The sequence below is a fragment of the Chenopodium album genome, chromosome 24, assembly GCF_948465745.1.
Source record: "Chenopodium album chromosome 24, dcCheAlbu1.1, whole genome shotgun sequence".
Classification (NCBI taxonomy): Eukaryota; Viridiplantae; Streptophyta; class Magnoliopsida; order Caryophyllales; family Amaranthaceae; genus Chenopodium; species Chenopodium album.
The window spans coordinates 33,186,950-33,214,601 of NC_137857.1; the positions used below are offsets into that span (position 1 = coordinate 33,186,950).

Genomic DNA, 27,652 nt, shown 5'->3' on the forward strand with positions numbered 1-27,652 from the left:
ACCATGTATCATTAATTTATTTTACTCTACTATTGATTACCATTAAAGCTTTGAATAAGGTATTCCTTCCTATTCGGCTGTAGTATTTTTATGTATGTTTGTGATTTTGTTAATGAAATTAAATAAGTAAAAAAAACTACTAAAATTCGGACACAAGAGAAACTGTACAATCCAAGGGACTCTACTTGAAGTGTATTCACATCAATTTTAGCAAGGACTTAAAACTTTACCATTTTGTCACTTAAAAAGCGTTTCAATTATTTTTTTTTATGCTAATCATATTATTTTTTATTACCTTATTTTTAGAACAATGGAAGCAATTAACGGTAAAAGGTAATACTATTCTACATTATCAAAAGGTGGTAAAAGGTTTTTTATGTATAGGTGGAAAAAACAAATATAATAAGTGGTTTTTTTGAGGTTTAAAAGTCAAAATTTTCTTTTTTCAGTTATGACATCAAATTGGACCTAAAGAGCTAAAATGATCCTTAAATATTTGTGGGGGGAGGGGGGGTACATTGTGTTGCAGACTTGGGGCATGTTCACATTAACTGAACTAATCAGTTGTACTAAATAGAACTGAACTAAACTTATTGGAGTTGAACTAAACTGAACTGAATAGAGCTAAATATAAAATATTTTATAAGACAAGGAAATTAGGAGCTGAAATGAACTGATTGGAACTGAACTGAAATTAAGCAGAAGTGAACATGCTCCGTAGTAGTAGAATAAATTTAAGAGTAATGAGAGAAACCAATCCAAACATTAAAAATTCACATTAGAAGTAAGCAATTAAGCATCACCAATAATGATACTTTTCATTTCTTTACTGAAATTTCATTTGACCCCGAAAAAAAAAAAAAAAAAATTCCCTTCTTAGTCCATTAGTCCATAGTACATATAATTGCTTTAAACCATACATTTTATACAACAATAACATCTTTCAACCATACAACGATAACATCTCTTAGTACACTAAGGGCCTATTCACATTTACTGAACTAAGCTGAACTGAAATGAACTGATTGATGCTGAACTAAATTGAATTGAACTGAACTAAACTGAACTGATTGGAGCTGAAATAAATTGAATTGAATTGAACTGAACTGAACTGATAGGAGCTGAACTGAACTGAACTGAGCTGAAGTGAATATTTTATAAGAGAGGGGAATTAGGAGCTGAACTGAACTAAACTGATTGAAGTTCAACTGAAATGAACTGAAATTAAATAAATGTGTATAGACCTATAGATGACCACAAAATCAATTATTTTTACAACAATTACACCTTTCAACCATACATTTAAAGACCCAAACTAAAAATCAACAAATTTGCCAGAATCTAAATTTGGTTTAAACTTGGAATCTCAAATCCAATTTAACAAATTATTAAAAAAAATCTTAAAAAGACTAACCTTTATTTTTACGAAGATGTTGAAAAAAAACCTTGTCGCAATTGATTTATTTTAGAAGATTAAGGGGGCGTTTGGTTTGCGTATTATAGGTATGTGGTATGTGTTTTGAATGACCAAAATCCATTCCATATTTTTGGTTGTCAAAAATATGATTTTCAAAACCCATACCTCAAACCCATGAGGTATGAGGTTTAAAAACCTTGGGGGGGAGGTGGATTTGGCTCCTTTTATTCCCTTAGGTATCAAATACATAAATTAAGGGGATGATATTCCATTCCAAAATTGAACCAAACACATGCTATTAAGTATCAAGTTCTAATCCGATACCATCTTAACCCTATTCCTAATTCCAAACCTATACCACTTTGCGAACCAAACACCCCTAAATGCACCTCACAAATTTCCTTTTAGTACTGCAGGTTTGCAGTAAATAGTGGGGGGGGGGTGTTTTCCTTTTTCGGTATAGTGTGATTATTCTGTTGGATAAAACTTAAAAGATCATATCGCGAGATTAAGAGAATCTAAAGACGCAAAGAATTCAAAAGACGTCAATGATAATTCTTGATAAATTCTCTTTGGTAACAGTGTACTTTTTAATTTTCTTTATGGAAATTGTGAAAAATCGTATTAATTTTGGTAAACTTGAATTATTAATTACCAGATATAATGACTATTTTAATAAAAACTCACTAACCATGTTTAGTTTTTAGATTTTTTTTTTTAATAATTAAATTATTTTTTTAAAAAAAATGGCACCCCCACCAGCCTAGCCACCACCTTCCCTCTCCCTCCACTACCGGTCCATACCACCTCCTCGCCGTCGTGCGACACACCTTTTCGGCTAGCACCTAGCCTCCCACCCTTTGCGCCTCTTACCTCGACAACCCCCCTTACCCCACCACAAACACAACCACCAAAACCCAAATCGAGCCCCTGGCCATCTTCCTCCCCAAGCTACGCCCAAAACCCAAAACCCTAATCCGAAACCACCCAAAACCCCACGAGAAAGCAATTCTTTTAGGGTTTGGGCGGTTTTGGACTTTTAGGTGAGGATTTTGGGGTTGGGGGTTGCATTTTAGGGTTGGGAAGGGAAGGGGAGGGGATCGATGCAAGGAAAGGGGAGGGAGTGGTGGGGCTTGGGGTATCGGGATAGAGTTCACCGACGGGGGAAGAGTCGCCGACCAACAAGGGAGCGTGGGCAGAGGGGATGGGGGCTACCAGAGGGAGGCTGCCGTCAGTACTTGGAAAAATTATTCATTAAATAATGGAAATTTTGACTTTTACCACCAAAAAATTCATGAAATTGTTTTTTACCACCATGTTTTTTTAAAAGTTTTATTTTACCATCTAATAAAAAATTAAAAAAATTATTTTTTACCACCTGTCGCAAAAATCAAACGGGAATTTTTTAGTTCTTTAATTTTGGTGCGCAAAACATGTTCTTCATAGGTTTAGGGTGATATTTTGGCCCTACAGATGCAATTTGAGATCAGAATTAACGAAAAATGATTGAACATTCCTCGTTTTGCATGCTTAAAAATACCTCGAATTGCGTGAAACACACAAAACAAGACATTTTCGATCATTTTTTTTTGCCAATTTTGATCTCAAATTGGACCCAAAGAACCAAAGTACCCCCCTATACTTTTGAAAAACATGTTTTGTGCACGAAAATCGAAGAACTTTTTTTAACACCGATCAAAATCGCATACGGAGTAAGGACGGTAACCATTACTCTGTATTAGTTTCTTATGAACTAAAGTGACATTTTACGTCCCTTGGCTTGAGGGCGTCTCATGTCAGAATTTGCTATAAATAATGGATCTAAGTGGTTATTAAGTACTGTATGATAGCAAAGGTCCTCTCCTACTTATAGTAGCCAGCAGGAAGGTAATTGCCATTTGTCGGCCGAAAATATAACACAATTCTGAATATTTCAACTCTATCAAACATGTTAGAAAAGCTGCACTGTTCAAGAGTTAGCAGCAAGTATCTGTTGCCAAAGTTGAAGGTTTGTGAATTGTGATCATCTTTCTTCAGTGTGTGATAAGCTGGTGTACAAGCATATGATTCAATCACTTATACATAATGCAACAAAAGCGCCAAATGAAGATCTCACTGTGATGGTGTATCTTCGTCTTTCTTTTGTGACAAGTACCTAGCATAATAGATCAATAATATGTTAGATTAAACCCAGTCTAAAAGAGCAAAAGAATATATTAACATGTAATCACTGCAGAGGCCCTAGAGCTGGAGCGTTCAATCCGTTCAGTATAATAATGGTAAGCAAAAATAATGATTAATAACTCGTAAGACGAATGCCAGTTCTTTAGATCTCCCAGTCAGGATATCTTCGGATTCGGAGATGGTTTCAGTTTAGAAATTATCTAGCAATTTCAAGACCGTATATAAAAACCCCCACTATAATATATCCACTCTTTATGATCAAGAGGTTACTAAATACAAGTACTCCGAACTCCGTACTTTATTACAGTTTGGTCAACCAGTCAAGAACCAAGTAGATACTCTGTATCACAAAATTTGGCCCATCTGAATGGGTTGGGCATACTTTTATTACTTTTTAATAAATGGCTTGGGCATACTTAATTATTTTTTAATTAATGTGGTTTGCAATCTTTGCATTTTCTAAAATTGAAATGAAATAATGAGCAATCCACACCTTTGATTAGAACTTCCAACACCAAGGGGATGAACACCAAAATCAAAGCTACTGAAATGTTGCTACTTCCATGTTCAATGACTCCCTAGACTGATAACAAATGATATGAGACCGAATCTGTTTTCCAACTGGACTACTCATATAGACCATTCCACACTTTACAACCAGACTTCCAACTTCTGAAGTTCTAAATATTCAATAACTGGGCAAGCCAAAAAGGCCCGACCCAGCTCGGCTCCATTGAATATTATCAAAACTGGGCAATAATGTGTTTTTGAGCCTACTAATGTTTCACATAGAAAATTTCCACTAAGTCACAGTCTAATGGCGATAACCTAATCCTCTTCTTATGGGAAAGCACTAACTTCATAGAAGATTAAAAGAGGGCAGCTAAGGAGGCAAATTGGAAAACAGAGCCAAAATAAAAGGCAAGCATTTACAATCAAAGTCGAAATATAATAAACAAAGAGTTATAGAACAACAAAATGCTTTTAAACCCTTACCCATTAGCCCTTGCCCACCGGGAAAATTGGTATAGTTGAACAGTCTCATTTGAAGCATGACAAGCTAAAAGTAGGTAGTTACGAGGCTGAACCATCCATGCAAACCTCATGAATAATCCTGAATAAACGCACATTGCTGAAACACCAACAAACAGTGTTAATCAGTTGACTATCAAAACATGCTTATAAGTGTAGACTTGCTTTGCAACAACAACAATATGAACCTGCACTCATGTTGCCAGATATCATTTCAGGAGGTTTATTCATGTCCACAAGCCCCTGCCAGCTCCATCAGAAACACAGACGATAAGTTCCAAAGTTTAGTCAATAAAAGTTATTTATATGTTTTCAAGTAACGAAACATACAGCAACAACAAATCCCCAGTTGGCAACAGGGCCCCAAAAATGAGTTGTTTTAGGACCCACAGGACTGTTCAAAAATGCACGGAAAGTAGAAGCCATTTATCTCCTGTTAGTCCTGTACAAAGAAATTCAAAGTTAGATGCTGGAAAATAATGCACTCATTTCCGACGCACGCAAGCAATTGGCAGATCCTCAGTAACAAAGTTATTACAATACGAGAAGAAAAAAAAATGTACCCTCAATGAAACAAATACCAAGGATGACACAAATCAAAACAACAGACCACTTATACCCTAGGTAAGCACCTACACGGCTACACCTTAGACATAAATATTACAAAAAAAAAAAGACAATCCCAACCTAGTAAAGCAATAATTTATATGAAAGATTGATCATTTCAGCAAAACTTCTTAATGTTAACATACATTGCTTTTGCAAATTGTCATCTTTGCGAACCAAGTTGGTGTTTCGAAGAATTGGCCTATAAAAGAGCTAACAATCTCCCAGGAAAAGTAATGTTTGACATAAAAAATGCATTACAAAATAAAAATAAATAAAAACACCCTTCATCAATGGGAAGATGACATTAGAATCCAAATATCCAATAAGCCAGCTCAAAAACCAATCATAATTCATATATTTCAATCTTAAATATGAAAAGACTATCTCAAAAGGACACATAAAATTAATAGGCATGTTACATATGAGGATACTGAGTACATATCTATCACATATAGAAGAGAGTCAACAAATGAAATAAAGTTAAAAGGAACCTGTATGACATGATTTGAGAGTTGGGATATCTGGACCTAAAGGTGATGATGAAACATGTAGCATATATAATAACAGCACATATGAGGCAAAGGATCCATGTGGATGACACCATATATCAGAAAAAAAACCTTAATGGAAACTATGAGCATACTTCTATTCCCCTTTACTTCACCTATTTTTAAATTTGTAACCACACCTGATAAAATAACTATTTCTATCCTTTCCTTCTCTTTGTCTAGGTATACTTACAAGAGATTGTCTACCCATCCCAGATATCTCAAACAACTCTACCTAGGTTCATTTGAACTGCACCGGACTGTCAATATTTCAACATGGAAACATATATAAGCACAAGTACAAAGTAAAAATTATTAATACAAACACATAAACGGACACCTTTACCATTCAACATCATGTCCAAGGGCTGTGTAGATTGCGGGAGATAACCCTATCTTTGAAATTGTATATATATAGTCACTTACATAAGAAATTTCCCCAAAATGTACTCTCCTTATTGAAAATCTAAACATATATTTCTTGAAGAGTATCTATCAGGCCTTTTACAATTTATCATCCACAGAAGAATACAACAGACACTAGGAAGATTACAAGTCAAACAACACAGGCACAAATCGCGCGCATTAAGGATTAGTTTGTTTGGTTGATGATCACTCCTAAGTAAAATTAGGCTAACAAATACTTCATGAGACCAAACTTTATAAACTACTTGAATTTCACAGAAAATTTACCCTATTAAACTTCTATTGCATACATAAACAAATTCAACCATAAACCAAACTCATCCAATACACCATCTTCCTTCCAAATAGAACATATTCCAAAATAAAACCTTGGCAATTTTAAATAATAGAGACAGAAAAATACGAATAATTAGCATCAAATTTGAGAATCAAATATTAATATTTGCCCAATAATCGACATTATTTAATTAAAATCCCTAAAAAATATTATATATATATTTGAAAAAAAAAAAAAAAAAAAAAAAAAAAACCCCGAGGATATTGAAGCTATGGATGTTATTCTAAAAAAAAAATAATAATAATAAATTAGCATCACTTCCTTAGGGAAGTTGGAATTTCAGTAAGTGATTGGTTCACTTTAGAGCTATGGGAAAGTGTATAATTGATAAAATATACTAGGCTAACAAATATTTAATGATACCAAACAAAATACTGCAGTAATTTCACAAAAGTTACTCATTTAAACTTCTATTGCATTTGCATACAAATATGAATTCAACCATAAACCAAACTCATACAAATGATCCAATATAACATCTTTCTTACCAATAGAACATATTCCAAGATAAAACCTTGACAAATTTTGATACTTTGAGAAAAAAAAAAAACAATAAATTAGCATCAAATTAAAGAATCAAATACAAATGTCAGTAATCGACATTGTTCAATTGCAATCCCTAAAAAATAAATTCTTCCTCTAAACTAAAACAAAATCGAGGATATTGAAGCCATGGATGTTATTCTAATCAAAATTATACAAGAAATATGAAAGAAAATACACAAATCCCAAGAAATTGATCAATAATCTACATCAATGGTGATGAAATTATACACAGTAGCGTAAATTGAGAGTATTTTGACAAAATAATCGCAATAAGTTGTGAAAATTGAAGGATTCTAATTCGCAAAAAATGAAGGATTTCAAGAGAATAATACCTTTAAATATTGATTGAAATCTGAAATTGATCTGGAGTTGTTGATCCCCTAATAAGGTTGTAGTCGCCGGTGAAGGGTGGAGTGCTTATTTATCTCAGGCGGGGCGGGACTCTTCTTTCTTAAATTAAAAATAATTTCACAACCGATCCCCAAAGTTGACCTTTTGCCTAAGTAATCCTTCTACTTTAACGAGAGTTAGGGATGGATAGCCGTTGGCCTGTTTTCTTCAAATTATTTTCTTTTAAGTTTAGTTTCCAGTATCCTCCTCTCATAAAATATTCAGTGCAGTTCAGTTAAGTTCAGCTTAGTTCAGTCAATCAGAACAGGCCCTTAATTGGTTATAGCCTCTCTTCCAAATCAACTACTACGTATAAGAGAATTTGGGAGTTAGAGTTATGAAAAACGTGAAACATGTCAACTGTATATGGAACGTAGGGTGTATAAAGATTATTTGCATCACTTTGGTATATGGACACATGTACTTTTGTAACGAATCTAAGCTTGGTCTAGTGGTAAAGATTGTAACCTTCCAACCTTGGGTTGGGGGTTCAATCCCCACTAATGACACTTTGAGGGTGGAGATCTCATACCCTTCCCCTCACTCTCAAAGTGTTTGACCCACAAATACCGGACCAAAAAACACGTGAGGATTGAGGTACGGCAAGGGATTAATAACGTGTTCTCATAAGACCGTGCTCTAATTTGTCTTGATTAATATGAACTTATATTAGTTTGTCACTTTGTTGTCTTTTCCTTTCTTTTTTCTCAAATCCCATACCAAGTATTAGTATTATAGGGTAGTGGTTGAACTTTCATTTTTCTAACAACCATGATGTCATATACAAGGTGTGTTCCAAATAATCCTAAATGCTGGATTTAAAATGCGACTGTCATGACTGGGATGCTATGCATACAAGATTTGAAGCATCACCTTATATATTCAAGTAAAGATCTTCAACCAACAAAAATAAAAATTTGGAGATATAGTATATGTATAGACATATACAAGTAAATAGATATATCTTGCATTTACGAGTAATAATTTTGCCGTGCCTTACAAAATTAGTACTTGCGTTCATATGCTTTTTCTCCTTCCGAGTGAACCATGTTGAAACCAAACAATTTACTCCGTAATTCTGATCTATTCTAATACAAATTACATTAAACATACATTTTCTATAACATCTAAAATCGTACCAAACAAAAAATCATACAAAATTCCCCCTAATACTCTAATTGTACATCAATGTAATAAAAAATAGCATTTTATGTAGATATGTACCATTTCATTATGCCATTGGACATAAGGGACATAGAAATCAAATCAGAGTGACCAATCAAGAGGAAATCATTGTTTATTACTCTGTCAATTCTCTTCATAAAACTTGTTAATTATGAAATACCCACTGTCTTGCTAAGCAACCAAAGTACCAAGGATAATTCCACTCCAAAAATAGTATGGAGGTATGTTCTATCCAACATGAATCCATACACTGTAATTCCAGCTCTGTTATTCTCTAGGTATGTCACTGCAAACATACAAAAATATTATTACTAACATTTCTAGCTAAAATCTGATGGTACAAAACAATTAAAAAAAATAACGACTATATCTATACATACAGAGCTAAGGGAATTTCTCTACTCCCAAGCAAATGTAGTTAGTGGGGCTTAAACTCGTGACTTTAAAGTCACAACCCCACCAACTCTACCAAGCTTGTTAGTTATGATCATACTGTATGTACAAGGAGCGGAGTAAAAAGTATTCTTACCTAAGGCTTGTCTCTTTTGGTAGGAAATAGTGTTTGCAAAAACAGGAACCATCTTAGTGTTATCAAGGTCATCGTCGCCATCGCCCTCCTCCTCGTCGGACTCAGTATGTGTACAGTAGGGGAACGTAAGAGGTGAGAATGATCGAGTGATTGGAGTAGTTTGACCTTCGACAGCATCGAAAGAGTCTATCGTAGCACAAATATGCCATTTAGCAGCCAAGGATGTAATGGCCTGCGCCTTATGTGTGATCTTTGCTGCACTTCTTAGGCATATGCACACTCCGGTTACTAGGGTGACCGAGCAGAGCTACATAGTTAAAAGCCGGCCAAAAGCCGTGGTAATAATAAGTAATATGACTTTTTCCTAAAAGGAACGTACGTACGTGTTGCTAGTAAATAAATACTGTAATAAACTAATAAAAAACAGAGGAAGTATATATATGTACGTAGCAAATAAAAGAATAGAAAATTACCGCCACTTCTCCAGCAGTGTAGACATCAACTTTACCGCCATCAGACTTGGTAATGACTAGCAAAGAAGCAAACTGGCTAGCAGTGACAAGTAACAAGGTGAACAAAATGAAAGTTCGAAATCGATGGCTAATGATCCTCAGAGTCTTTCTGATCCTTAGATGCTCAAGTAAAACCATTGCAACATCCGTTTCGAGCTGGAACACCTGAGCGAAGTCCTCGAGCCTAAGGATCTGAAGGTAGCAGCTAACGCGGTAGAGTACACAAGCTAGGAAGAAGATCGAGGTTCGATATAGCCAAGAGCATTGCTCCAAGAAGCAGGCAATGGTGTGGCTCAATATTAGGTTGCCAAAGTGAGGGATTTTAGGTCCTCCTGTGGCGTACCACCAGATTTTGTAGGCTGTATCAGCAATGAAACAGGGTACCACGAACATACAGAGGATTTTGACTGATCTCTGCAAAAAAATAACAAAGGATTCAATAATGTTTATTAATTCAATTTCTGATCATTTTAACATGCAATATGTTAGCTATTCAATGGTTTATATGAAGGAATATTGGCCATAATTAGCATTGACATAAATTATGATGTATGATAGCTCAATTTTTATTCAAAATGATATTATTTAAAGTCAATAGTTCAAAACTCTAAAGACTTTTCAAGTTTTCATTATGATTTTCACGTGTCAATGAAATTAAACAAAACAACAATGTTTGAGATGAAACAAATTTACTATTGACTCAACTAGACTCTTAAGCTTTTGTAATACATTGGAGTAGCTCGAGTCAAATTAAGTTGATTTGATTTTAACCGTGTCAAGTTTGAATATTAATCTTAAACGGATTGCTCGGCTTATTACCACCATACCACTAGAAGAAGCAAATTAAAAGAAAAAAAAGGTAACATTAAACCTAAGAAGAAGAAGAAATATCTATCTAGCTAATCAAAATAGTACGAGTAGTTCGTTTTGGATGGATATGACAATGACTTTGATTAAAAAGTTGCATTCTTTAATTTCTATATTTCCTGCTATGATGCTATCAATTGAAACAATGAGGTTGATGGAATGATGATAAGCATAAACGACAAAGGTACGATTTAATTAAGATGCTTTACTCTTTTGCATATTGCTTTTGCTAGAAAAAACCTTACTTTTTTGCGCTAAAGTTGCCGAAAACTACTATATACCCATGATCCTTCTACTACCTCCTTAAGAAGGCAATTTCTTACATGATCTCGAATCAGTCGAACGTATACGTTCTAATAAGGTGACACAACTTTTTTTTTTTACATTATGCCGACATGGTCAAGTATGTGATGTTCAATCATATAGAAATATGTGGAGCATATATGGATCGAATATACTATTACTAATCTTAAATAGAAAGTAAATTATCATCCTTTTTCACTTCAATATATCTCTTACTTTTAAGGTGTGCTTAAAGTGACTTTTTCATGTTGCCATGAAAAAAAAAAGTTACAAAACTTGTGCGCATTTGATCAACTTGGAACAAAATACTTCATAACATGAAAATTGGATGCATTATTTTATTATGAACGAAGTTTTACTCAATTTTGAGGACTCTAATTTAAAAACTCTAATTAACATGGATTTGTTTATTATTAATAATGTCCATCTTTATCACTTATTATTCTCCTTACAATCAAAATTAGTCACTATGTTATCAATCTCGATCAAAATCCCAGTCTAAATTTTCAATGGCAACATATAACTCAATTCCTTCAAATACACACTAACAACTGTGATTTCCAACTTAAGACCCAGAGTTTTCGGAGGAATACCACCGACCACCAGCTAGAAAATTAAAAAATAATCACGTATCAAATTAAGATAAACTTCAATCTACGAAGTAGAACCTTAATCAATAGCAAAATCAAACAGTTGCAATATCTTTTTCATCAATCATAAGACTATATCGCATTAATCAATAACCATGACAATCTTTAAGAACATCAAAATATTTAATTTTCATTAGTTTCATGTAAATTAAACACTTGTTTAAATCACACTCTCTCTCATTCATATTATGACAACAAAATTAAATTTGATCAAGAGTATAAACCCAAATTCTTGGACAAAAAAGGAATAAAAGTTATGATGATCATATTCATATCCCAACTTTTATATATCAGTATAAAATCTGTGCAATGAAGAATAAATACCTTACTTCGTATTATTTTGCATGTTTAATTTTTTTTTTTTTTAAAAAAACAGTATATTTTATATCATATCAAATATTCTCAAATCCCCTGTTCAAAAAAACAGGGGATTAAACAAAATTAATAAGACTAGATGATTGAGAACGTACCTGAAGTTGTATGGAGTACCCGAACCGAACCCGATCACTCTCTTCATAGAGCTTATCAAGGAAAAGGAACCTCCTAAGACCAAGTTTTCTAGCAAATTTGGTAAGGTTAAGGAAAGAAAGAATAGAAATGGCCGAAAGCGAAAGCTCAACAATGGAATCAAAGGGTTGAAGATGATCTTCATCTTTACAAGTTGAACAATATAATACAAAATGAGACAAAATTGGAACACCAATACAAAACAAGAAGAAAACGGACCAAGAAAGGCTTGTTTTCCAAGGGTTTGATTGATCAACACAAGCCCATGTTAAAAAAAGTCTTAGACTTTTTAATTCATCATCTTCATATTGTAAGGTTTGTTTATGTGATTTTGGTGATAGTAGATTTTGATGAAGAATATGTTGATTTTGATGAAGGTTATGATTTTCTCTCTCTTCGTTTTCCATTTTTGTATGGGATTTTTGGAAAGTTACTAGAATACCATTGTTTGATATTTGAATTGATTGATAATTTTGCTATCAACTCACCTTATACTAAAGATTTATACGGTATTTATATACTCATATGAAGTACTCCCTCCGTTTTTAAATACTTGCTCTTTTTTTTATTTTTTACACTATTCATTCGTCCTACTTTGAATAATGTTTGTGATTTATACATAAGAAAAAATATAGTTTTCTGGGTACTTGTTGTAATCGTCTCAGTGAATAGATTATTAATTTGCAATTGTTAGAATTTATACTTATTGATAATTAAATATATTTTTGATCAAAAATTAGCATCGACATTCATGCTCAAGAGAAATGGAGCAAGTATTTAAAAACGGAGGGAGTATATAATTATGTGGAATTTATGTATATTTTTATTATGGTAATGAATTACAGTAGGAACTTAGGTTGTGTTTGATTTAGCTTGTGTATATTATCTGAACTAATCTAATTTGAAAACTTTTATACTTATTGAACTTACTTGAATTAATCTAAACTTGTTTTGTATGAAATAAGTCAAAATAAGTTGACTAACCACCAATCAATCAATTAACATGAGACATTGAATAATAATTTATTTTAAAAAGTACTCCGTACTATTATGTTTATTAATTGATCTTGTAAATAGCTTTGGGAGGATGTATTCCTAACAAAGTTTTTGTGCTAGCTATGTATATTGCTCTTAACTAATTTAAGTATAAAAAAAATAAAAAATAAAAAAAAAAGAAACAACTAATCTTAGTTGAGATTAATATTTATCTTTCAACAATATAACAAGTTATATAAACTACGGTGTATATATTATAATAAGCCACCCATCAATATAACAATTCAATTCAAGTAGTCTATCAATAATATAACAACTGATGTTAAAAATATTATTATTTGATTATATAAAAATCTTTTAAATAACTATAATTAATTAAACTAGTTAACATTCATGTCAAAATAATACCACATCCGTTTCATATTATTTACAACAATTAGATATTTTTTCTCTATATTTAATATTAAATCGTTGCAAATAATATGAAAATAAATGTAGCAGATGTTACGAAGTATTCCGGGATAAAGAGACCAATATGATGTTAGATTTTGCAATGTTTTAGTACATGGACTACAAAGTTGTTGACCTTGTTGTTGTCTTTCTCGTGAGCTGGACGACTGTGGGACCTATTAGCTCGCTTGATACGTGGTAGAGGTAAGAGGGCAAATATTACTACAAATATATGATTAGTAAAGTTTAATGACCTATTTATATCTGATGTCTTTAGTTGTTAAAATGCATATCAATATGTGAACCATGCGTATTAATTTTATGTCTTTTTTTCTTTTACAATCAAAGTTAAGTCTTGAATCAAAAACAAAGATGATATTTCTTGATTTTAGCCACAAGTAGGGACACACTTGTTACAAAAGTATTGGAGTTGAAGATGCTTTACTTTATATTATTGTATTGTTGAAAAATACTTGCTTCATGATCATTGGCTAGGTTACAAATGTTAGCTATTTGATGATTTCATAACCCAATCAACATAATAAGTGGCCGATTTATGAGAAAATATGTCTTCTTAACCTCTTAGTTGTAATACTTGTATGGAGTATGATATAAAATATTTACCTTTTTTTTTTCTTCAATCATTTTTTTATTTTAACTACATCACATAATCAAATTAATTAGCCCAAGAATTCTTTTTGATGAGAAAAATTATAGTCTAGAGATTTTATTAATTAAATTTATCTCAATATATTAATTCTGTATGTCAAATTTAAACAACTTTTACCATCCATAATATTTATAATACTTATGCAGGGCCGGCTAAGGGTATGTGCAAACAGACCCTTAGCACAGGGCCTCTTAAAACCGAGGGCCCAATTTTCGCGAAGCCCAAAAGAAAAAAAAAAGGTCACTGATTCTTTCTCTCGCTGCACATAGTCAACGTCAAATTAGCCCACAACAAAACAGCATTTATTAATTAATTATGCTCCTGATTACTACGTACATCTTTTAATTACCCCAATCAATGTCTTTTACATTGCAATTCCCAATATTGTAAAACCTTCCATGTTCAATGTATTTTTAGTTCTTCCTTTATTATTTGTTTTACCCAATTTTTTCATACTCACGTTGCCTCCTCTTTAATCAATTAGATGAATTTTAGGAGAAAAAAATTCCAATGGGAAAATTAATTTCTTAGACTCCTTAAATCACCCAATATATTTTCACTAAATCTCAATATTACGAAGTAGAAACAAATTTGATCTAAAAGGAAATAAAGTAAAATACAATAATTTCTTGTTTGTGGATTGTTTACTAATGGGATAAGAGCTAAAGATGAGAAGCAATGAGGTATGCGTATTTGAATAATAGGGTAAGTTTTTGTTTTCGTTTTAGAACAGAAATCTGATTTTATTTATGAAAAAAATAAAGAAATTCTCATGTTTACTAATGTAGTTTTTTTTAATTTTTTTGTAGAAATATTGATGTAGATTCTTTTGATCCTTTATTTATCTTTTTTTTTTTCTTTTTTTTTGGGTACTATGCCTCTTAGAATTAGAAATATACCTCTGAATATGAAAATCTTGGGAAAAATAGAGGAAAATTTTTATAATAAAAATTACAAATTAAATTATTTAGGGCCTTATTTTAAAACTATAACAGGGCCCCCAAATTGTATGGGACGGCCCTGTACTTATGGACTGTATAATTTATGCATTAGTGACGTAGACTTCAAATAACCGTTCAAAAAAAATAAATAAAAGGAGGATGTAAATCATCACCGAAGCTTCTTCATTGAGATAACTCTCTCTCGATCGATGGTGATGTTGTGTTACCTAATTGAGCAGTCAATTAGTTGATGAGAATACATAGCAGCCAAGCCAATTCATGTGATATACAGCTTAATCACAGCTTTCGGTTTGTAGAATTCTAAAGTTGACAAGTACTAGTTACACTTATATCTTGGCACCTATTAAAAAAAGGGTATGACCAAGTATTTATGTAAAAACTTTATAATTTCAACCATATTTGTGTATATAACTCGTGATAGCTCAACAAAGTAAGGTTGAAGCTTTGAGATATACAGATGGCTTCATATATACCTTAATAAATAACGTGTTACTTCAAGTGCATGGTACTTTGATTAGAAGTTGTTCTACCTAAATTAAAAAGGATAGCATCATGTATGGTTAACTATAGTATATTAGGATGTAAGATGTTGATGTCAAGTTTAAATATTTATATGACAGGATATCTAAATTTTAGTTTGGTAGTTGTCTCTGTCTTTATTTTCTGATTTTGTATATATTGATGTAAATTTTCATTAGGATTATCTTAATGTCAAGTGGTGAAAGTAGAAACATATAATAAATTGATCTAATAGCATGTTCAATTGTTCATGTACGATGTCGATGTCAATGTCAATTACGTACATATATAAGTTTTAGTATTTATTATTTAATGAAATGTACAGAAAATTATATCTTGAGCTAATTAAGTTTGAAAGTTGTTGATTTTTTATTTTATGACTTTTTATAATCCAACTGGGATTATCTTAATGTCGAGTGGAGTAGCGCATATAAAGTCAAGCATACATTTTTTTTTTCATATGCAATTGGGTGTGCCTAAGCTATGCACGACAATGCGCTTCATACGCATATGACATTCCTTTGGTCCTTTGGATGTGCAAGCCTAAGCATTGATAATACTCCGTATAATAATTAAAACGAACTTCCAGCGGCATCTAATTAAGAAAAGTTGATAGTATATTGTGTCACTCTAAATACCTTCTTATATTCAATTTATTTTGACTAATGTCAAACAAAATAAGTTTTAAAAAATTTACACAAATAATTATGGCATTGATTTTACAACTTTCATTTCATGTTAAATAAATATAAATAAGGATAAATAATTTAAATAATTAAACTCTAAATTAAAAAATGATATGATAAATCGTTGACTAAAACTTTAGTATTTGAAAGTTTGGAACCAGTTGTTAATGATGTTTAGCCTGCAAATTGTAAAATTAGTCTTCTTTCATTCTAGTTGCACCATACATCCAATGGAAAGAATCGATTAATTGAGTTGGTATAAAAATCTTTGTCAGCTAAAATTAATGTGTTTTTTACACTTTTTTTTACATCATCAAATGCTAGTTAAGGATAATGCTACGAGCCTACAAGTAAGATACTACAAGTAGTCTGATAACACTCCACAACAATATATTACTCCATATACATTAACAATCGAAATTTTGTGGATGAATTCCAAATTTTAATCAGATAATTAGAATGAAACAAATTCTTATACTAGTATAAATAAATGAAATGTTTGTTAAGTTCAAAAAACATATATCGAATTTAACAAAATCTTACTTAAACAACTATTCCGTGATAGGATTGATTTAAAGTACTCCCTCTGTCCCCTTTTGATAGTCCTTTATTGGCATTTTTCACGGGAATTAATAAACACAAATAAGAATAGTAAAAGTACATTGAAAATGTAAATTAACATTGTATGTGCAAAAAGTAGAGAGAGAAAGTAATAAAAGTACATGGGAAAACAAAATTTACATGGGAAATCTAAATTTGCACAAGTATTGTTGCAAATTGGAGGGAATTCAAGTTAAATATTAATATTAATGATTGTTGGAAAAAGCAAATGGGGTGAACATTTTGGGACTAAAATTTGCCCATAAGGGACTATCAAAAGGGGACGGAGGGAGTATATTATTATTGTACTGGTACTATATTGAGTATATTCCTTCTATGTAAGATGTTAATATGATCAAACGTTTATGTATTTATGTGCAACAGTTTATTTAATCTAGAAATTAAAATAAAACAAAAGGTTGACTAAATCTTAGTAGGTTGAAACCAGTTGTATTTTGCAAATTGTACAACTAGTCCCTTTTACTATAGTTAATCTAAATATTTAATTGCAACTTTAATCCAGTGGAAAGAAACGACAAAGATGGTAGAAATTCTGTGACGACAAAAAAACTCAAGTGTCTTAAACGTAGAATACACAAGTCACAATGTCACATCAAAGACCAAAGAAATTAAGGCAATAAGATCCTATGATTAAAATGCATGCAATTGTAATAAAAATGTTTTATTACGGGTATGTTTTTTTATTTATTTTTTAATAAAGCCACAAAGGCGGGGTGAGAACCAATCCCATAATCTTTTAGAATTGAAAATGAAGTTTTTAACCACTTAAGCTAGCCTATCCCTCTCTCTATTTCCTTACCTTATTTAAATCTATTGAGATTTCCGAGGCACTAGTCAGGGCTAAGACTGTTCGCAAACTAATTTGGAGTGGTTTGATACTTAAATTAAGTTAAATCAAATGGTTAAAAGACGGTTTAAAATTTAAACAAATCATGAAAAAAGTGGTATAGAGATTTCTCAGTTCAACTAACATTGTCAAAACATTAATTCTTAATATTTTGTGACAATTTTTATAGACAAGTGCGTAAGTGTTTATGATAATAAGTTTTTTTTTCCAAGACTTATAATTTTTTAAAAAAATCAAGGAATTAAATGTATTTAAATTATACTGTACATAGAAAAAACATCAAAATCTTGTTTTTTTAGAGTTTGATTCATCTTAAGGCCTGTTCTCTTCAGCGTAATTTCAGTTCAGTTTAGTTCAGCTCCAATCAGTTCGGTTGAGTTCCTAATTTCCTTCTCTCATAAGTAATTCAGTTTAGTTCAATTCAGCTTCAATCAGTTCAGTTCAATAAATCAAGAACATGCCCTTAGATCAAGTTGTGGCATACTCTAAGAGAGGTGTAACTGGACACATCTCTCAAAATTCAAAATCTTGTAAACTTAATACACTTCGTATATCTTAAAATATGAAACGAGAAGTAGGTGTAATTATTGATAAATATCTCATATATATTTAGTAGTTTACGTTTCTTTAAATTCCTCAAAAAGGCAGAGGCCATCATAATAACGCCCCAAATCCGATCCAGATCCGTTTACCCGTTTTTTATTTTACATATTAAAAAAAAAAAATTGTTTCTTTATTTAAAATGTTGATGCTATTACTAGTGATAAAGATTAGCCCTTTCAAGAGATGAATTTTGGATGCTCATATTGAATATATCATCGTATATGTAGCATCGTACTTTTTTCCGTCGTTTATAATTTTTATTACAAAATATAAGTGTATAAGTTAGTTACTTTGTGTTTTTACATTAGGTGTATAACATTAATTAAGGTTGAAATTAATAACCCCCAACGGAAGTTTAAAATAAATTTTTTGACCCAAACATTACATTTATTGCAAAAAATTAGGCAAAAAATATTGAACCCGTTTTGGACCCGGATCCGGACCCGGATCCGTGGACCCGTCGGATCTGGATCCTAGATACAAAAACGGATCTGAATCCGGATCCATCTGGAGCCGGTCCAGATTCGACCCGTTGCCATCCCTAGGGACAACTAACAGGCTTATAGTGTCATATTAAAAAGTTTGCTTCCAAAAATATTTTCTTAAGAAAAAGTATTCTTGCCATAATTAAGAATTGTATCTAAGACATTTGCTTTACATAAAATTTGAAATAAGCTTTCAAAATATTAAATTATTTATTATGACTATTACATGTGGTTATATACTTCATAGTTGAATAATTAATGTGTTGAGTCCTTATATTATCATATCATGTTTATAATTTGATTTTCATTATAATTAATTAACAACCGTCCATTTATTGCACGAGATTTAACTTAGGGCCTGTTCACATTTACTTAATTTCAGTTCAGTTCAGTTCAGTTCAGCTCCAATCAGTTCAGTTCAGTTCAGTTCCAATCAGTTCAGTTCAGTTCAGTTCAGTTCAGCTTTTAATTTCCCTCTCACATAAAATATTCATTTCATCTCAATTCAGTTCAGTTCAGTTCAGTTCAGTTCAGTTCCAATCAGTTCAGTTCAGTTCAGTTCAGTTCAGTTCAGTAAATATGAACAGGCCCTTAGTGTAATCCATTAAAATTCAAGAAATTGGATAACGATTGGATTCCCACTTCCAAAATGAGCCCATACTTTGCATAGGCCTAATTTTCGTGACGAAACCATTGGCCCAACCCCTTAAAAAAAAAAAAAAAGAATATTCTTACAATCACAAATTCAAACACGTAGCTCACTAATTTTCTTGCAAAATCAAAACCGGAAAATTCAACAACGCCGCCAAAACCACCGTAAAACGACGTCAATTTGAGTAATCGTCAATCAAAACACCGTCGTTTACCGCCTTTCTTCTATTTAATCCGTAATTAAAACCCAGAAACATTCCATTTTTATTTTATTCCTCAAATAATCTCATCGAGGAGAGAGAAAATGGCGGCATTTCTCCCTCTTCCTTCAAATTCTGCAACAACCTTTGTAAAATCATCTAGGATTTCTGGAAATTCCGCCATTTTCAGCTCCTTAATTCCTTTACGAAGATTTAATTCTCTTAATTCCACTCGTCTTTCTTCTCGTCGATTAATTTCTAGGTAATTCTCAAATTTGCGCTCAATTTCTGTAATATTGAGTGGATTTTGCATGTTAAATTGATTTTTATATTTTTTTTTATTGTTGATAATCTTAAATTTTGTCTGTAAGATTTTGTCATTGTTTATCGTTATTTTTATTTATTTTTTTGTTTCACAGTTTTTCTGTCAATTTTAAAGGGTGTTGTTGCAATTTTTAGTTAATTTTAAAGGCGGTTAAAGTGTAATTATGTAAGATTTTGTAATTGTTATTGTCATTTTTATGTTGCAGTATTTTGTTGTTGATTTTAAAGGATAAAATTAGATTTTCAGTGTGACGATGTAAGAAGTTGAAGTTGAATTTTCTGTTTTTGATTTTGTTGGATGAACTTTGATTTTCTGTTGTTACTAGATTGATGATGAATGTTATCTTAAGCTATTTTGTTTTAGGAAAATCTTGTCATGAATGTTTTTGGATTAAGTAAATACTACATGTGCTAGTAGTTTGTTAAGTTGATAATAGGTAGAGTAAAACAAAAACAAAAAAAAAAAAAAAAAATAGATACGAAGTGTAACATAATTTTGATGCAGTCCCCTTTCATAGTTTGCTTTGTAAAGTTCTGATTTCGATAATTGGCGACTAAGGAGAGTGTCTGCTACATCAGTCCATTAGGGAATAGTGGAATACAGTGTTGGCTACAGGAAATTAATCGTGAAATGCTAGTAAATTGAAAGTTATTGTATACTCTGGAAGTCAAATTGTAGGCAAGGTAATGATTTAGGAGGTGTGTGGGAGAATTGGGACTGTAAAGAGATTAGATTATATGGAATAGTACTAGTGAAGACTAAAGAAAGTGTACAGCTGAGAATGTTAAATTACCATGGAACATAATTTAGAAGAAGCTTAAATTGACCTTTATGCACCGCTGACAGCTCTCACTTTCCGACTTTCAGCTGGTAAGCATTTGTTCGATGAGCACTTAGAAAATTGGAACTTTATGGTAGATATTTCTGGAACTTTTGTACATGTAATTTCCTACTATGCGTCTATGCCTAACAACTAGGATCTGTAGTTGCTTATACAACCATCATTTTCAGACTTTTGAGCCAATACTTCTTATCAACTATAGAAGATTTGTCTAACCTTTGTTGGTGTCCAGAAATTTGGTAATGGGTATAAAGTATTAAACAAGGTGCCTTAAGTGGGATCATGAACTCATCATGGAATTTGATTGAAAGCCATCATCTTCAAGCTAAAATCTCACATGATCTATTGGGATATTGGTATTCAATTGAATACCTCGCACCTATGTGAAATGAAATTATCATAGGATTCTGAAGTTTTCTTATTAGTGTAACAAAATTTTACATAATTTGATAATTGGTTAATTGGACATAGGATTCAAACCTGTCCAAAGTCCTAGCTTTGGATGAAAGATTTAATTAGGTTTCAGTATTTAGCTAAACTTATTGAATCGGGCTGAAGGGTCAAATTGGTCCATGGAATTCGTATTTCAATGCTGAAGTAGGTTGTCCGACTTGTCCTGCACTCAATAAAAGGGGTCCAGATTTGTAATTTCACTATCTTTCATTGTGGCCATTATTCATTAATACTTGATAGTTCATATGTAGTATTTCATATATCATATATGCTATGAGCCTATGAGACCTCCTTTGTTTACCAGTTTACCTGAAGTTCTCCTTTAGTGATCAAAGTAATGACGTGGTTTGTAGCATGATTAATGGAAGCTTGTTTCTTAGTTTGTTGGGGTAAAAGCTTTGCTTAGTATGCTTGTAGTAACTAATTGATCGAACAAAGAATGATTGTATTAGGAGTAGTGAGATGAACAGTCTTAAATACTTCGTTCAAGTGCAAATCCTTCAGTTAGGAAGTACCTGGTACAAGGTTTAATGGGTTTAAAGCATTAGTCCTTGGGGCTATAATTATTGCTTAGTTGTTAATCAGTTTCATTTTTTTCCAATTGAAGATTGAACCAAGTATTATATTTCACATCAAAAGTTATCCAACATGCCGTTATGTATGCCTGGTTGTCTTTATTTAAGTTTGAGATATTTTACATAAGTTGTCTGTGGTTCTATTCTCAGTTGTTTGGAGCTCCTAATCTTATAACTTATCTTAGTCTTGTGGCAAGTAAGGATGGAGATCCTTAACTTTAGGATGCAATCCTCATTCAAATATCTTTACATTTATTTGTCTATCTTTTTATCAGTTATAAAAGAAAATCTTGTGCTATTCATTCAAATTTTGGAGGGTTATTTTTCAGTTACTTAATTACTGTCTTGTAGGATCAGTATCTTTCCACCTATACATTCTCCTCTAATATGCTATTTGTGACATCTGTAGCAATTTTTCCAAATTCCACGTCCAAGCTACAATTTTGCAAGATGATGAGGAGAAAGTAGAAGTGGAGGAGTCTTTTCTACCAAAGACCTTAGCAGATAATGAAGAGATGGGAAACAGTGAGGCAATGCCGTTGAAAGATTCAACACCCAATGGTTTTGAGAGATGGATCATCAAGTTAGAGCAGTCTATTAATATCACCCTCACGGTAATCTTTTTTCCTTGTTAGTTTCTTCATCTAAATACTACTGACTTTTCGAATAAGAGGTTTTATTGCAATTTTAAACTGTTCTTTTCTGCATGTTTATTTTTATGTTACTGCCATCTGAGATGAGAGTCTTCTACACTAATTTTGAACCTTGCTGGATCTTATTTAGGTCATTGGACCTTTGCATCCTTATCATATAGATTTCTGTTGCATACAAAAAGTGTATCTATGCACACACACACACAGAATGTCATCTGATATTTACATGCCTATAACGCACAGCATTGCCAGTATTACCCAGAGTCCCTTACCACTCTCTTTTGGTTTTTTATTATCTTTGTTTTACGATTACTCTTCCAGCCATTGTTGCACTAGGGCTTCTTTAGTTCTATAATAATCCCTATTGGATATTGTTTTGGATTTTGTTGAGGACAGTTCAACCTTTTTTCTAATTGTTACTTGAATTCTATAATTGTTGCAGGATTCAGTGATAAAGATACTAGATGCTTTATATCGTGACAGAGATTATGCAAGGTTCTTTGTCCTAGAAACTGTTGCGAGAGTTCCGTATTTCGGTGAGGCCTCTCGTTTCTTTGTGTAATTGTTATTTCTACATGCCTTATAACACGGAAATCAATAATTTAGATTGTGCATCTTGCAAGCATACTGTTTTCATAGTATAGCATGATGAACGAATCTGAAAGGCAACTTGGCCATTTCTTGCATATTTTGAAGATAATTCCCTAAATATATTGCAAATCAATGATAGAAAACTTGAGAAGCTTTTATCTCATGTGAAACACTCCGAGCATGCTTAGTATACCTAATTACCATATATGCATAGACTAATAAAAATAGGGGAACGTAGCACTCAAAGAAAGAGACAGAGTAACATAGCACTCAAAGGAAGAACTAAATTATTTTGAGACTTGATTGTCCCATTGAAGGAATTACTGCCTTCACACCCTCTTATTGAATTTGTTTCACTTATTTTCAGAAATTGATTAGTACCGATATAATAAAAAAAATCTAGTTAACTATGTTGCCTTGAAGCTTTTATTTTATTGGTAAATGTGATGCTCTGTTCTTCTCCTGATATGGGGGTGGATTTTTTTGTTTTTAAAATTGTTTGTATACACTTTTTGGTTAAATAAGCTTTAATAAATCTCCATTCCTATTTTTATTATTTTTTCTTAAAAAGTCCTCTTTCCTATTGGCAATCATATACTTCGTGCTTATTTACAATCCACTATACGTTTTGATAAATGACTGTTCTCTTGGCAGCATTTATATCTGTGCTACATCTGTATGAAAGCTTTGGTTGGTGGAGAAGAGCTGATTACTTGAAAGTCCATTTTGCTGAGAGCTGGAATGAAATGCACCATCTTCTGATCATGGAGGTAGGTTCTTCTGGGAATTTGCTTGGTTATACATACAGTGAGTGGCTGTGATATCTGTACATCTGCTAGCTTGCCTATCTTCACTTGTATGCACTAGCCTGTGGGTACATGGCCTATCTTCACTTGTATGAACTAGGAGATATTGTGGCCGTTTAATATGGCCTGTGTTTAATGTAGTAGGAGAAATTGTGGCAGTTTCACATTCAGGCTTTTGCATAGTTAAACATGTAGGAGAGATTGTGGCAGTTTTACTTTCACAGTCAGGCTTTTGTTTGACCTTACCAGAAATAGTCTTTTTCTGTTTTGTTCTTGTATGTGTTTGTGTGCTAGAGTTGTCTTGAATGTCTATATGCTTCTTACTGTAGTATGAATAGTATCCCGAGTGGTTGGTTTTACTATATTAAGGTGCTACGATCTTCCATAAATGGCCTGGAATCGTGTCTGCTCAGTTGCAATCATTAAGGTAGTTGGTGAGGTCATGTGGAAGCTCAATCAAAGCTTTTGAGTCACACCATATTTGTGCATTATAACTGATGCATGAATCCCGGTTCTGTATGTAGAATTTGGATTTTTTAATTATTTATTTATTTTATCCTTGTACTTAACCTCCAAATACGCAAAGATTGCTTCTACTCCATCATATGCTAGGAGTAAAATTCTTGGATTGAATGTAGGGGAAAATGGCTTGAAATGTGAGGATGACATGCTTATGTCATCTCTAGTGTCCATGCCTTCAGAGAGATTGATTGATGTCTTTAAAGCTTTATTGGCTCTGTCAAAAAATTCTTTTGTTGTTGTTATTGTTGTTGTTAGTTAATTTTTATCTTAAATATTCTTTTTTACGGAATGCAGGAATTGGGGGGAAATGCTTGGTGGTTTGACCGTTTTCTTGCTCAGCATATCGCTGTCTTTTATTACTTTATGACGGTTGGCATGTATATTATCAGCCCGAGAATGGCTTGTAAGTATTTAGGTCCTTCTACGGTGGTGCATTATTTTTTTACTTTTATCTATCTCACTCTAACTTCTCGTTGCTTTTTAATAATAAAGGTTGTGGTGATAAGCATTGGGCTTTTATATCTTACTTTATTTGAAAGTTGATTTTTATTACAACTTATGTATCCAATGTGGGTACTTTGTGCAGATCATTTCTCTGAATGTGTCGAGAATCATGCATTTGAAACTTATGACAAGTTTATCAAGGTCCAAGGAGGTGAGTTAGTCAGCTTTTGCTTTTAAGTTTGGCTGGTGCAAAATATTGTTTTCCACTCTTTTCCCTACATCTGCACCTTATTCTCTAGTTGTGTTCATTAGGCAGTTTCTAAAGTTGTAGTGATTATGTAATGAATGACCTTGTTTATGAATTTTCCCCTTATGCTGATTCACAATTGATTGTTTCTGTAGTAAATGTTGATAGTATTCTCTTGTTCTTGTGTAGATGAATTGAAGACGTTGCCTGCGCCGGATGTGGCTGTGAAGTACTATACCGGAGGTGACTTGTACCTGTTTGGTAAGTCTGTTGATTCCATATCAGATTCCTTTGCCCAAAGTATATAGTATTCTGATCACTGTAGCTACTTATATTCACAGACGAATTTCAAACCTCCAGAGTTCCCTGTTCTCGAAGGCCAATAATAGGTAATTTCTGAATTTGCCTTTTTTTTTTTTTTTTTTTTTTTTTTTTTTGCATCGTACTTACTTTTATGTTTTAACAGCCATTCTATTAAAACCTTTGAAAACTGGTTGGTTGAGCTATCATAATAGCATTCACTGTGCACCATGTATCCATGACCATTTAGTATTGTTAGACATTATTTATAAGTATCCTCCAGTTGAGCTTTTTTCACGTCACACTCTTGGATATGTTTCGAGTTTGAAACCTGTATCCAAGTTTGAGTATTATTGGTCATAACTTCTATATAGACAGGTGGATAGTACAAATTTTGCTGCATGTTTATAAATGAAATGGGAATAGCTTATTTTCTAAAATTTAAGAAATTGTCAACCTTTGGCTGTATCAATTCACTCTTGGTGTAACTGTGTAAGTGCAAAATTAGTTAATAAGCTAGACAAAGTAAATTGCCAGAGAATCCGTTGGAAGTCAAACACCTTAATCCCATAAGGGGGGTCGGCTACATGAACCAATGTGAGGACTTCTTAGGAGGTCACCCATCATAGTACTACTCTCAGTTATTGTGGCTCATGTTAACGCCTTAATCCCATAAGTGGGGTCGGCTACATGATCCAACATGAGGACTTCCCAAGAGGTCACCCATCCTAGTACTATTCTCAATCATTGTGGCGCTTGTCAAGCGATGTGACAAAGTTTTACAATGGCTGTTACCGGCCTATTGTAACGCTCCTCCTCTATCCGGGCAGTAGAGTTAATCCGTTGGAAGTCCTTCCTTGTTTAAATTTATTGCTTATTGCTATTGACTTGCTATAAAGCAAAAGCTTTGTGGTTTTAGCCCCTTTTTTCAAATTGTTAATAATATTACCTGTGGGAGTAATGGTTCCCGCCCCCCCCCCCCCCCCCCCCTTTTTCTTTATTTCTTAAAATGGTAAACGCGGTCTCGAGGGCTATGGATAGGAAGCTTAATTACGAATCAATTTAATTACACCAAACAATGCATTCTACAACAACAACAACAACAACAAAGCCTTAGTCCCAAAATGACCAAAACAATGCATAATGTTTCATAAATTTCCAACTTCCATTTCAAAGATTATTTATGATTTTGTAATGCTTATGATATGTTTCATATCCCTAAGAGCTATATTTGGCAAAATCATTTTATTGGGGTTGGGGAGGCAGCGGGGATGTTCAAGGAGTATAACATTGAACATTTTCCAACATGACTATGTTGCTGCAGTATTGCCTATTGTTGTGTCTTCCAATACCTAAAATGCAATTTAAAATTGTAATTTATTTGCTGGTTATATTTCTATGGTATGTAGTTATGTACGATATGAACTGAATTGCATATTCTTCATTCAAACCTGCTTTCAAGTTTGTTAACATGGCATATTAAACATCCATGACTATGAGTTGGCTTATTATTGGCTGTTGCTGCAGAAAACTTGTATGATGTGTTCTTAAACATCAGAGATGATGAAGCTGAACATTGTAAGACAATGAGGGCTTGTCAAACTCATGGGAACCTCTGCTCTCCTCACTCTACAGAAGATATTGATAATTCTGGATGTGTTTTGCCTCAAGATTGTGAAGGTCTAGTTGATTGTATAAAGAAATCAGTTACAACTTCTCCTGCAAAGAGTAAGTAAGTCATTGCACAGTATAATATACATATATAGCAGAACTTATCACAATGATAGAAAGTAGCTACTGAAATCATTTAATGCAATAAAAAGGTTTTTTTATGGATTTTTTTTTCCCCTATTCTGTGTTTCTTGCTTAGTGCTGTTTGATTTTTCTGTTCCTACTATCTACCCTAGAATCTGGATGCCTGCTTTTCATGATTAGGGTAGAATCTATAAATGTTAAAGGCAAGTAAGACTGTAATTATACTACAGGCTCATTAGTATTTTAAGATACTGCAGTCCTTTGTATACCCATTTTTTTTTTCTCTGGGCATTTGGGGTTGCATCACATACATTTCTTAGTAGTTTGTACGTAGTTCCTTTTCCATGGATATATTCATTCTTTGCAAGCCCCACTCTTAACTTCTGAAGCTGTCTGTTACTTTCTTGA

The 27,652-nt window shown here is 32.7% G+C and overlaps 3 protein-coding genes across 4 annotated transcripts; 1 reads left to right on the forward strand and 2 right to left on the reverse strand.

Moving 5' to 3' along the window:
* Positions 1-3,261: 3,261 nt before the first annotated feature.
* Positions 3,262-7,571, reverse strand: LOC145612289 (mitochondrial pyruvate carrier 1-like). 2 transcript variants are annotated; one of them, XM_081667662.1, is made up of 5 exons: positions 7,432-7,571; positions 4,964-5,075; positions 4,822-4,876; positions 4,598-4,733; positions 3,262-3,572 (listed from the first exon to the last, which is right to left on the reverse strand). In XM_081667662.1, exons 2-5 carry the CDS (start codon positions 5,057-5,059, stop codon positions 3,530-3,532), a joined length of 330 nt encoding a protein of 109 aa, XP_081523788.1. In that variant the 5' UTR covers positions 5,060-5,075; positions 7,432-7,571; the 3' UTR covers positions 3,262-3,529. The 2 variants fall into 2 exon arrangements, with proteins under 2 accessions (XP_081523788.1, XP_081523787.1); XM_081667661.1 differs by having other exon boundaries at positions 4,964-5,066; positions 7,432-7,548.
* Positions 7,572-8,530: 959 nt separating this feature from the next.
* LOC145611259 (uncharacterized) lies at positions 8,531-12,536 on the reverse strand. Its single transcript, XM_081666572.1, has 4 exons — positions 12,006-12,536; positions 9,677-10,129; positions 9,204-9,510; positions 8,531-8,960 (listed from the first exon to the last, which is right to left on the reverse strand). The coding sequence occupies exons 1-4, from the start codon at positions 12,447-12,449 to the stop codon at positions 8,824-8,826; spliced, it is 1,341 nt and encodes a 446-aa protein (XP_081522698.1). The 5' UTR covers positions 12,450-12,536; the 3' UTR covers positions 8,531-8,823.
* Positions 12,537-19,594: 7,058 nt separating this feature from the next.
* Positions 19,595-27,343, forward strand: LOC145611260 (ubiquinol oxidase 4, chloroplastic/chromoplastic-like). Its single transcript, XM_081666573.1, has 9 exons — positions 19,595-19,994; positions 22,336-22,540; positions 23,022-23,115; positions 23,825-23,940; positions 24,793-24,901; positions 25,085-25,153; positions 25,379-25,450; positions 25,531-25,578; positions 27,017-27,343. Exons 1-9 carry the CDS (start codon positions 19,837-19,839, stop codon positions 27,223-27,225), a joined length of 1,080 nt encoding a protein of 359 aa, XP_081522699.1. The 5' UTR covers positions 19,595-19,836; the 3' UTR covers positions 27,226-27,343.
* The last annotated feature ends 309 nt before the right edge of the window (positions 27,344-27,652 follow it).

Excerpts from the sequence above, each read along its gene's own strand:
- LOC145611259 (XM_081666572.1), bottom strand. The coding sequence starts at position 12,449 with ATGGAAAACGAAGAGAGAGAAAATCATAACCTTCATCAAAATCAACAT. Across the intron at positions 9,511-9,676 it reads ACACTGCTGGAGAAGTGGCG|CTCTGCTCGGTCACCCTAGT; the intron begins GTAATTTTCTAT and ends TTAACTATGTAG. Across the intron at positions 8,961-9,203 it reads CCAAAAGAGACAAGCCTTAG|TGACATACCTAGAGAATAAC; the intron begins GTAAGAATACTT and ends GTATGTTTGCAG.
- LOC145612289 (XM_081667662.1), bottom strand. The coding sequence starts at position 5,059 with ATGGCTTCTACTTTCCGTGCATTTTTGAACAGTCCTGTGGGTCCTAAA. Across the intron at positions 4,877-4,963 it reads ACTGGGGATTTGTTGTTGCT|GGGCTTGTGGACATGAATAA; the intron begins GTATGTTTCGTT and ends TGGAGCTGGCAG. Across the intron at positions 3,573-4,597 it reads CGGTGGGCAAGGGCTAATGG|GTACTTGTCACAAAAGAAAG; the intron begins GTAAGGGTTTAA and ends CTATTATGCTAG.
- LOC145611260 (XM_081666573.1), top strand. The coding sequence starts at position 19,837 with ATGGCGGCATTTCTCCCTCTTCCTTCAAATTCTGCAACAACCTTTGTA. Across the intron at positions 19,995-22,335 it reads TCTCGTCGATTAATTTCTAG|CAATTTTTCCAAATTCCACG; the intron begins GTAATTCTCAAA and ends TGACATCTGTAG. Across the intron at positions 25,154-25,378 it reads GTTTATCAAGGTCCAAGGAG|ATGAATTGAAGACGTTGCCT; the intron begins GTGAGTTAGTCA and ends GTTCTTGTGTAG.